General features: G+C 41.8%; 1 protein-coding gene across 1 annotated transcript in view; it reads right to left on the bottom strand.

The window, feature by feature from the left end:
* The window catches only part of LOC119046316 (cyclin-Y-like protein 1), a 43,684-nt gene extending 33,314 nt beyond the window's left edge, over nt 1-10,370 (bottom strand). The window contains exons 1-2 of the mRNA XM_037141296.2: nt 10,142-10,370; nt 420-494 (exon numbers count right to left, since the gene is read on the bottom strand). Of these exons, the coding sequence (XP_036997191.2) occupies nt 420-494; nt 10,142-10,370 (304 nt within the window). The remainder of the gene's footprint in view (nt 1-419; nt 495-10,141) is intronic.
* Between the last annotated feature and the right edge of the window lie 1,655 nt (nt 10,371-12,025).

Here is a 12,025-nt window from a genome sequence, read left to right as displayed (position 1 = left end):
AATAACAACAACAACTGTTGAACAAAACAGAAATAGGCATGAACACATGGCACAGACTGACAGCTGTTACAGAGGAAGGGACGGGGGTAGGGGGACTGGATGAAAGATGGTGAAGGGATTAGCCAAAGAACCTATATGTATAACCCATAGACACAGTCAAAAGTGGGGTGACGGCCAAAGGGAAGAGGGGGCAGGGGAAGGTGGAGGTAAGTATGGGGCAGTGGGGAAATGGGCACATCTGTAATAGTGTCAACAATAAAAATAGTTAGAAAAAAGCTTTAGATGTGAGATAGGATCATTTCGTTGAGAACTATAAAAATAAAGCCAAAATCACAAATTCAAACCTCTTATATAGACACCTCATTTTTTTATTTGTTCAAATAAAACCTAACTGTGACTTAAATCCTGTCTTGACTTACCATCCATCTGAGATTTCTTCAGAAAAATCGTGCTGGCCCTGGGATGGTCAGATGGTATTAATTCTGAAGCCAATTCTGTAGAGGAGGAAGAAGAAGAGAAAAAGGCATAATAATTTAGTTGAGGAGGAAAAGACAAAAATAGCTACACACCAATTTTAATTACTTTTAACAGTGTTGGGAAGTTTTTAGTAATGTTACAAGCCAATTTTAGTAAAGGCAACCATATAAACATTCTACAGGGAAAATATAAAACTGTGGAATCAATACAGGTAGAAAAAAAGCAGACTATGTCTTAAACTGTTTTCAGCTTGCATCTACACAATCTATAAAACTTTAAGATGAATCGCATATGTATTTCCCCCTTCTCCTTATCAGTTAGAAATACAGTCACTCTCTTTTGTGTTGATACTGCTAGCAAATTCCAGGAACAGTCTCTAGAAGCAAGCTATGCTGTGGCCAGTGAGTCCAGACACCAGCTAATATATCAAATATGCCCAAACCAAGCGAGTTGTTTTTAGTTAATGTTCTTTAGACATTTAGGCTAATTCTAATTCCATCAAAGAAATGAGTCAGTTAGCTGGGCTGTTCATCGCAGCAGAGTTAAAAGGGCAGCATAAAAGCCCAACGTACCAATCCGCAGGAGCCCTTTCGTGCTAGTGACTCTCAGTACTCTCATCAAAGCGATTTTTAAAATTTTGCCCTCAGTTTCCAAAGCTAAAATCTTACTTCTTCTTTCCATGCCACATGATTAATTTGGGGCTTCAATAAAAATACTTTCTGGAGCTGATTTTAAGGCCACTTGTAAAAAGAATTTGCTGTACCTATGTAAAGGTAGGTCTGCCTGTAGTTCAAGGTAGAATGATCTATTTAGGCAAGAATACAAAACAGGTACTTGAATTTTAATAACACAAAGTTTGCCACTATATGGAATAATAAGTTCTCAAACCACTTAAGCAATCTGGTTAAAAAAATGGACCAAGATCCTGAGAGAGTATTGGTTAAAGCAATATTTCCCAAGCCACATAATAATGGTTTTATTTTTTTAAAAGGGATTTGGTGATCAAATTCAAATAAACTATATCCCTGGTTCTTAGAGAATCAAAATGCTCAATGATACGTTAAAAATGAGTCAGTCTAGTAATAAATAATGTCTAACACATCATTGCACAAATTTATTTACCTAGAATCTTTTTTTCCCCTTCAAGTAATACAGTTAGAATCTTGCACAAACATAATTTGGGACTTCTTGGTTTAAGAGACATCTCAGCCATCCATTTTAATGGCACTGTTAACACTAGAAATTTCTATTGCTAAACCAAACTGCCTTTTTCTTCAAGAAAATTCCTTAAACTGCTTTTGGAGAAACTATTCTATTCAACATTCTAATGTAAAATACCCATACAGTTATTTTAAAGGTATTTTCCCACATATTTGAAAAATTAGACAATGCTAGCCATGCGCAAAAATTAATTTAGTTTGTGCAAAGTGACAGACAGGGTCTGTCACAGCAGCCTCTAAGCTAGACTTCTGATAGAAATCAGGACTACTTCCCACCAAAAATAAAGCAAATGTATTGCAATTGAATCAAAATAAATAAGAACAAATGTGTGCAGAAGTAGCCATATTATGTTTCAGTGCCTATGATATGATAGTTTATTTAAGTTTTCAGTGGGAAGCCCAGGAAAAGTTTGTACCAGAATCAAAGAAGAAGCAGGCTTACACTCACTCACACATGCGCACACACACTTGCCCCAAACCAAGATGTGCTTGCTAGAGCCCTAAACGCAAACATCAAGAATGCTGGGAGAAAAGACAACACGCTGGGGGGGGGGGGGAATAAATCAGAATTAGCTCAAGTAACAAAAAACAAACAAAAAGCTAACCTTCCCCTGAGCTACACCTAGGGTTCTATGGTGGGCACGTGCCCCAGGGCTGACCAATCAATTCAATCACAGCTGGCCTGGGACCTCTGAAGAACCAGAAGAGAAAGACAGAGCTGTACTCAGATCGTCAGAGAACGTGGAGCTGTGGACTCCCCTTTGCCGGCATGCGGGGAAAGCCTTCTCAGGAGTGATCAACAGGAAAGCCGAACTGAGACAGTTCTGAGTTCATTTAATTCCTGCATCGAGGAGTGCCTCGATTTTTACTCTGTGAACTTGGGTTACACAAGTCAATACTTTTCTTTAAAAAATGTCCCCTAGAGCAAGGAATATAAAGGAAAGAATAAACAAATGGGATCTCATCAAAATAAAAAGCTTCTGCGTGGCTAAAGAAAACAGTATTAAATTAGCAAGACAAGCAACTGTATGGGAAAACATATTTGCCAATGATACCTCAGACAAAGGTTTAATCTCCAAAATATACAAAGAACTTACACAACTCCACTCTAAGAAGACACCCAACCCAATTAAAAAATGGGAAAAGGACTTGAATAGGCACTTCTCCAAGGAGGACATACAGAACATTCAGAGACACGTGAAGAGATGCTCAATATCGTTAGCTATTAGAGAGATGCAAATTAAAGCCACAATGAGATACCACTTTACACCGGTCAGGATGGCTATCATAAACAAAGCAACAGACAACAAATGTTGGAGAGGGTGTGGGGAAAAGGGGTCCTTAGTTTACTGTTGGTGGGAGTGCAGACTGGTACAACCATTATGGAAAACAGGAATTTTCTCAGAAAAATAAAAATCGACCTGCCTTTTGTCCCAGCAATTCCACTGCTAGGATTATATCTAAGAATCCTAAAACATCAATATCAAAGAACCTATGCACCACAATGTTCATAGCAGCACAATTTACAATAGCCAAGAGTTGGAAGCAACCTAGGTGCCCATCAGTAAATGAATGGATCAAAAAATTGTGGTACATATACACAATGGAATTCTATGCAGCAGAGAGAAAGAAGGAGCTACTACCCTTTGCAACAACATGGATGGAACTGGAAAGCATTATGCTGAGTGAAATAGGCCAGGTGTTGAAAGACAAATACCATATGATCTCACCTTTAACAGGAAGCTAAACAACAAAACAAACAAGCAAGCATAAAAAGAAAAAAAACAAAGACACTGGAATAGAGAACAAGGGGACAGTGACCAGAGGGGAGAGGGAAGGGAAGTTAAAGGGAAAAAGGGGGAGGGATTTGGAGGAACAAATAGGAAGGACACAGGGACGAGAATTAAGGGGGGTGGAAATGGGAGGGAGGTAGGGAGCAAGGGGCGGGGGAGGCTGGGATGTGAGAAATAGACAAAAAAACTGTACTTGAGAAATAACTAAATGAAATTTTTAAAAATGTTAAGCCATTTTGAGATAGATTTTCTTTAACTTGCAAGCATATTTGCTATTTAATGAACACATAATGGCCCATCAAGTATTTTGCCCAGCCAACCACCTACTGGAGTTTAAGTACTTACAAACTTCCATTGTTATAAATTAAAAAAAAATCTCCACATATATCATATTTTTAAATCAATTGTTAGAACCTCCTCAGAAAAGCTCTTTAAAATAAAATGACTACACCAAAGGTTAGATCGTTTTTAGGGCCCAGTGGCTCAGTACGTAGCATTCTGAAGCTGCATTCTGAGTGGCATTCTAAACCAGGTGGGGGCATTTTGTGGATGATTCTGCCAGTCATAGCAGCTTCAGTCTGCCCCAGCTTTGGATACTTGAAAAACAATTCTAGCTATGTGAATGAGGAACCTCGCAGTGTCTGTAATTAGCATGTCCTTGATTACACAGCTTGACCACAGTTAACAGTGTCATTTCCGCTTTGCTGAGTTGCCCATCCTGTGTACACACTGTATGTATCGCACACACTGGGGCCCCACTGTTGTCAATTTGCATGATGCTTTCATATAATATTTTCAGAAAGTACTTTGCTCAGTGTCTTGGACTTTTAAGAACATTCCTGAGTCGTAAAATTTACCTCCATCTTATTTCCCATTATGTAATGTTAACTATTTTAACCTTAATGTTTAATTACTTTAAGACACTAAAAAAAGAGTGTGTGTGGGAAAAGGGAGTATCTCCAAAGTTGCTCACATGATTGTCATTCCATAAATTCTATTTCCACGTGCCACGTATCTGGAGTTTACATTTCTGCTCTATCAAGCCTCATTTTTCAAACCTTTGACAACTCAGTTTATACCACTCAGAACTCTGTCTTCTCACATGCGAAACAGATATAATTCCTGTATTACCTAACTCAAAACATTGTGAGGCGCAAATGAAATGCAAGAGCAATTTATATACTACATATAGAGCCCAGACAATCCTAAACAATACTACATATGGAGCCCTTTCACAAATGAACTCAAAGTGAAATATGAACAGTTAGCATTTGATTGGAAAGTATATGAAATGTCCCTTTGTTACCCATACACAAGCAGCATCTTAAGTAATCATATGTTTTGACTGCCCTTTAATGGGAAAGGAGGAAAAGGCACACAATTAGCAAGAATTTCTCTCAGTGGGGGGGGGGGTTATTTTTAATAAGCAAATACACATTTCCCCTGCTTCTGTTATTAGGTTACTGTGTGTCCTGTTCCTTTTTTTTTTTTTTATGTAACTTATCCTGAAGATCACCACCTAGCAGTAAAGAAGTAGCTTATTCTTTTTTATAGCTCCATTGTAGTCTACTGTGTAGATGTACCAGTCTATTTTACCAGTCCCTTTCTGGACATGGGTTATTTCCAATATTTATTTTTAAAATAACTCTACAAAAACTTTGTGAATATGTGGTTTCATATTTGTAGGGTATGTCCTCAGAATAAATTCCTCCAAGTAGGATTTCTTGATTTGCTATTTGCATTGTTGGTGAGACTGTGCCCACATTCCCATCCTGTCGCCCCGCCATTTTGCATTTCCTTTAGCAATGTATGAAGCTGACTCTTTCGTCACAGCCTTACCAGAGAATGCAATGTCAAGTTTATAGATCTTCTCCCAACAGGAGAGAAACTACAGCATAGCTTGCATTTCTCCTCTGTGGAAAGGCATGTTTAAAGGTAACCTGCCTTTCTTTTTCTGTGACTTGTTCATTCTACATTTAGATGTACGTCACTTCTTTAAGTCAGCCTATTTTAGGCCCTTCATTTTTTCAATTTGTTATTGTTCAAGCCACTGTTGGCTCTCACTTGAGCTACTGTACCAGCCTCTTACGTGGACTCCCTGCTTGCACTCTATTCTCACATAGCAGGTTTCCTCTCTTCTCTCACTGTCGCTCATGCTCTTTATAGAATTAGCATGGATTCCCTGCAGGTAACCCTACACTACCACTAGACAAAAGTTCTTATTTTTGTCAAGGCCCACTGGGCATCCAAGGCCTTGATCTACCATATTCCTATTGGTATCCCCTTCACTGGGTTACAGTCACCCCCACGCCCCGCTCCTTGTTTCCTGTTGCTGGCCTGCACCCTGCTATTCCCATCTGAGGACTCCGCATGGAAGCCTCTCCTCCCACATTCCTCACAGGGCTCCCTCTCGTTTTTAGAACTGCTCAGTGTCACTTAAAGAGAGCAGCTGTCTTTAACCAGCCTGACATTCTTGACTGCTCACGTGCTGTATGCTCCTGGGGTCTTCTGGAATGGAAGTGCCTGATTAGAGGAGGGTCTTTGTCTTGGGTGCCACTGTGCCGTGCATCTGGAGCAGTGCCCCGACACACAGCTGTTTCCCTGTACCCAAAACCGGTGAAGCTTCGCCCAATTGTTTTACATCATTCAAGATTTTATCTAATGCGATCTTTTGATTTGTTGCCTAAGATCAGCATTTCTTTCAGGTCTTAGCACAGCAGTCATTTAGAATTAAAGACACCAAACCCCAAGAAACCTAGAATGTTCAGTGGACATTCTAATGTCCAGTGAAAAGCCAATCATAACTTAAATGTGAGATGAAAAACATTTAGTGCTAAAATATCTTAACCACAAAATTTACATCCTAATTAAGTTATAACAAAGTATATCATTTTAATTCTACACATAGGTACAATGTATCCACTTCCATAACTGTCCCCAGAGTAAAGCATGGGGACAGTTATGAAAACTGTCCCCAGAATGCTTCAGGAAACCGTACACAACAGGATGTATACAGTTTCACTTTTTAAAAAATCTTCACACGAGAATGTTTATTAATTTGAGAGAGAAGAGTGAGAGAGAGAGACATTGATGTGGGAGAGAAACATTGATCTGTTTTGATCTGTTGCCTCTTGCATGCACCCTAACTGGGTACTGAACACACAGCTGCACAGGACAATGCTTTAACCAGCTGAACCACCCAGCCAGGCAGGGTTTCGCTTTGAAAGGTGCCCAGCCAGTCTGACAGGTGTTGGCTCAGTTGTGAAAAGTCAGTGGTTCCATTCCTTGTCAGGGCACGTGTGTGGGTTGCCTGTTTGGTCCCAGTCAGGTTGTGTATGAGAAGCAACCATTTGATGTTTCTCCCTTTCATTGATGATTCTTTCCCTCTCCTTCTCCCTCCCTTCCCCTCTCTCTATAAATTAATACATACAGTTAAAAAATTTAAAAAGCCCTGGCTGGTGTGGCTCAGTGGATTGAGTGCTAGTCTGCAAACCAAAGGGCCGTTGGTCCAAATTCCCAGTCAGGGCACATCCCTGAGTTTTGGGCCAGGTCCTCAGTAGTGGGTGTGGGAGAGGTAACCACGCAATGATGTTCCTCTCCCTTTCTCCCTCCCTTCCCCTCTCTCCGAAAATAAATAAAATCTTAAAAAAAGAAAAAAAGAAGGCGGCCAGCCCTAAGGAATGGGTGGTAACCGAGCTGCTCCACCACACGGGGGCGCAGGAGCAGTTACTGAAAGTCTGCGGTAAGGCTCCAGCACTGCGTGGAAACACCCCGGGAGGGGGCTCTCTAGCTGTCGGACACAGTTCCAGGAGCTTATGTCATTACTTCTCGTTATAGCAAAGGGTTAGAAGGCAGCACATGAAGAGTGGCCTCATTTTTGTAAAATAAACACAATGGTAAGTTTATATGCATCCAAAAGGTTCAGGAAGATTAAACAATAAAATATTTAAAAAGTGCTGAGTATTCTGAGCATAAGCGAATTTTGTATATTTTCCAAATTCTTAACATCAAAAACTTATTAATACTGTCATACAAAAAAGTTGGGTTAAAATAGCTACCGGAAAGAATACAAATCTGTTGCTCAGAGTTTTTTCCTCCTAATATTGCCGGTTTCTTACCTACTCACTCCTCAGGGGCGGGGGCAGGGGGAAGGGGTCACTTGAGAGGCACCTGTAGCTGGTAAATTAGCAAAGCTTGTAAGATCAGAACATAAAAGGCTGTATGAAAAGTCTATGAGTAATAGTAAAATTGGATACCAGAAACTTGGTGTCTTTTGTGTGTGACTGATAATGCCATCAGTTGTAATAGATAGTCTGTTAAAGGCAACGTAGTGGAGAAATACTTTTAAGTCTATCAGAAATGGGAGGGATGTGGGAGCACGGGGGGGGGGGGCTGGGATGGGAGAAATAGACAAAAAAACTGTACTTGAAAAATAACTAAATAAAATTATTTTTAAAAAAAGTCTATCAGAAATCTGTGCTAGGTTCTTAAGATGGTCTCTTTGAAATGACTTAAATCGTGTTCTTTTGTTTCAGAAGAACAAGGAAGAACTTCATGCATATGCAGTTTTGCGTAAGTAACCAAATAATCCAACTCTGCATGGCAAAAAAGCCAGAGTGTTTTACATCTAAGTAGGTATTTCTTAGTTTCCAGGGAAACTGATATAAAATTGTTTGAAATAAATACATTAAAAGCAAATTTTCAATGTGCTTGGGCTTTATATTTGGTGTTCTGACCTTGTTTCTATGGAAACAATAGGCAAGTGCTGAAGATGAGGTTTCTCTTATCACTTTATTAAATGTCCTCCCAAAATTAAAAACAAGTTGAAATAATATTTTAGATATCAGATTTCATATGAACATGTAAATTCTATACCCATAACTCTACTGGTTTTCAACGTTTTGATTTAACACTGCATTACAGTCCCATCCTCCATCCTGGTTACTTGAGTTGCCCTCTGCCAGCTTCTCTTAAAGTCCCTCTTTGTCCAGACCACTCTCAGCTCCAATGTGTCACCAGAATAAACTCTTTAAAACTTATCAACTAGAAAACATGGTATATTCATGCTATTTCCTGACTTCTACTTTTATTCTTATCTGTTGTAAGACATTTATAGACCTAGGATGGAAGGATGAATGTTTTTTCCAAATTGCATGCCATAAATTTCAAATGGAAGTAATTGAGACTAGACTAAATTGAGATAGGCCCACTATATGGAGAGACTAGAAAATATGACCTGCACTCAATTAAAGTTTAAATAGAATAAGAGCTATTAGGCATTTTCTCTATGAAATGAAATAGAACACAGTCTTTATTATCTACACTATTATCCAGAATTATTTTATTTATTGATTGATTTTAGAGAGAGAAAGGAAGGGAGGGAGAGAGAGAAAGGATGAGGAGAGAGAGAGGTGGGGCAGAGGGAGCAAAAGAAACATTGATTTGTTGTTCCACTTAGTTATGCATTCGTTGGTTGATCTTGTATGTGATCCGATTGGGGGTGGGACCTGCAACCTTGGCCTATGGGGATGACGCTCCAACCTACCAAGCTATCCAGTTGGGTAAACCAAACATTTCCTCTCTCCTCCTTCCTCTCCCTCCCCCTACTCTTAGCAGTTTGGTCTTTAGAACCCAACATTCTTACAGTTAAATAGGAATCTATTGGCAGGAGGGGAAAGAATGGAGAGGGAGCCATAGAGACAAACATTCTGGTGCAGGACCTGGCATCTTAACTCCCAACACTTTGTTACAAAATCTAAATTTGTATTCTTCTCCTCTGGAACTTTGGACCGACAGTCTGGCGAGCCACCCCCATGCTCCTCTAGAACAGGCAACGTGAAAGCGAAGCCTGTTCAATCACTGAAGGAAGGCTGAAGACCCACTTGTGTCCGAGTGGCAATATTAAAGTAATTGGAACTCTGTGGGTTCTCCTTTGGGAAAAACAAAACAAAACAAAAACAAACTATTCTCTGTAGTGGCAGTAACATTTCACATTATTCAGTAACTTTCAGTTCCCTCTCCCCCCATTTTCTTTCCTTCTGTGTTCGAATTACAGTTGGAAGGAATAGACCAGCTTCTATGCAGGCAACTGAAAACAGCCTACTCATAAACGCCATGTAGACTCTCTTATGTCAGTCTAAATTTTGAATTGAAATAACAAACCCTAAAATCTTTGAGGCTGAACTGTCCCAAGTATCAGCTATCTTAATGGGTGGGGGGAAGGGTACCACTAGGCCCTGCCGGGTTCCTTCACTTAAGAACCATCTGGATAGGTAAGGACAGGGAGATGGAACGGATACTCTGAAGATGGGACACGTTTTCACTGAGAAAAGGGAGAAAACGTACTCCAAGTCTTCTTAGAGTCTCATAAGACATTAAACAGAGACGTAAATAGGAAGGGTGGAGGCCTGAAGTGTTTCAGGCTAGGCTGGAAAATGGGAATAAAAGAAAGAATTGGGCACTTAGGTAGTTAAGATGGAAAGAAACTGGGCAGATATGATGGGAAACACATAGAGGGTGAGGACCCCAGCCAGAGCCAGCTGGCTAGGGGCACGAAGGAGCCCGAGGTGGTGGCCCCCTTCCAGGGGACTCTGGGTGGCAGGGGAGATTGGAGGTCCACCTGAGAGCAGAGAATGCCTGCTGCCTTCTTACCTTCAGACATCTCCAAGTCGCTGATGTGCAGCACATGGTGGCCTTCGCAGGCGTGGAAATTCAACTCGACAGGTTTCAGGGCAGTTGGAACTGGTGGTGCTGCCCCCGAGTTCCTGGAACCTGCCTCGTAGACACCAGACCCATCATCTGACCCCATCCATCCACAGTGCCGCTGGCCAGGCTTGCGGCTGGCAGTGGGCGTTAGGCAACAGGCCAGTTTGTTCCCCATGAGGCGCTTCCACTCCTCGCTGGTGTCCCCACCTTAGCTCCGCAGTCCCCCTTGCTCCACACAATGGCAAAGCCCTGTGCAGTGCGGAGGGGAGGGGTCCACTGGACTGGGGGATGGGGGTGGGGGGGACCCCGGGCCAGGATCAGGGGCGGCCAGCTTCTGCTGCCACCGGCGATGCTGTTGAGCTGCTGCCACCTCCCCTGAGTTGACTAGGCTGTGAGGACACGGAGTAGCCTTATTTAAAAGGTCTGGGGATCAGATAACTGCTGAGAACCACAATCACTTGAGAAGAGAGCACAGGCGAAGCTCCTCCTCCTTCCACAGCGGCCTCTCAACTGAAGGCAGTTCCCTTGGCGGGCACCAGCCAACGGAACACATTCCATGGTCACCTGGTTACAAGGGACCAATTACACCCAGAGTTCTCTCCACCCGCTGACCTTACAGAAAAGGCATTGATTCTGAACGCTCCTCCCCCGCTTTGTAGTTGCTCCACCCCCAACCCCTCTTTGCCTAGCCACACGAGTGGCCCAGCCTTGGGTTCCATACATAACTCCCTAAACACGGTCAAATGTTGTGGGGAGGGCAGGAAAGCTACAAATGCCATTGGCTATGGCAGCTGGACGACTGGAGGTGTGTGCCAGCAGGGTGGCGGGCAGTGAGTGAAGAGTGAGTAGGGCGTGAAAAAGAGAAGACAGCAATGGAGGGCGTCTCTTCCCAAACAAGAGAGATGTGGTGGTAGTTAGAGGCAGATAGACTGTTAGGACTTTTTATTTTAAGATGAAATATATTGTTTTAAGATGTGAGCATATTTATTTGTTGAAGGGTAAGAGTTGATGGAGGAGTAAAAAAAGAATGAAGTTAGAGAAGGGAGAATGACAGAGTGAGGCCCCGAGGAGGCAGAGGTGGGGTGCACTCCAGAGCAGGGATGGATTAGTTTCAGGAAGGTAGGGAAGCGGGGAGGGAGAAAGGACCTGCGTGGCCACTGAGGCATTTCTGGCAGAGGAGAGATTTAGGAAGAGCTCATGTGATGACTTCTATTTTTCTCTATTTTGAGTCTTCTATTTGGAAAGCTACTCTGGGGTTGAGAGTGAAACCAGATATCAAGTTAGTGCTGCCTGTCACTACCAGAACCAGTAAGTAGAGACGAGGATTGTATCTTTATGGGCAATATATTCAGATGCCGGTAATCTGAGAAGACTGCAGGTTATGCCCTCAGAGATGATCTTAACATCTCATCTCAAGATGACCTTTTTATAAGGAGAAGAAAGGGTAGGTAAGGGGTTTGGAAAAACAGTTCAGCAGATTTTCTAGTACTTCTTTATCTGTTGGTCAATGATTCTTCATCTGTGTCTGGAGTTCCCTCCCTGGAACATAATGGCTCAGACACCATCTCCATCAGCTTGCAGACCCCTGGGGCACAAAGGCCAAATTGTTTGTCACCTTCTGGAGTCCTCTATGCCAGTTCCTGGAACACTGGATTTCCACGTGCATTGATCACTTAAGCCTATCAGTGAAGGTTAAAATCTTTCACTCTTGAGTTCCCTTATCAAAAGATAGGGTATAGAGAAGTCTATCCTTTAGAAAAGCTCAAAATACCTAACAAAAAGGTGGGTAGATTGAAAAGAAATTTGAGCAAAACCCAAGGAGCTTTATTA

The sequence above is a fragment of the Artibeus jamaicensis genome, unplaced genomic scaffold (assembly GCF_021234435.1).
Source record: "Artibeus jamaicensis isolate MK-2021 breed Jamaican fruit bat unplaced genomic scaffold, CSHL_Jam_final contig_426, whole genome shotgun sequence".
Lineage (NCBI taxonomy): Eukaryota > Metazoa > Chordata > Mammalia > Chiroptera > Phyllostomidae > Artibeus > Artibeus jamaicensis.
This window is presented reverse-complemented; position numbering and strand designations above follow the sequence as displayed.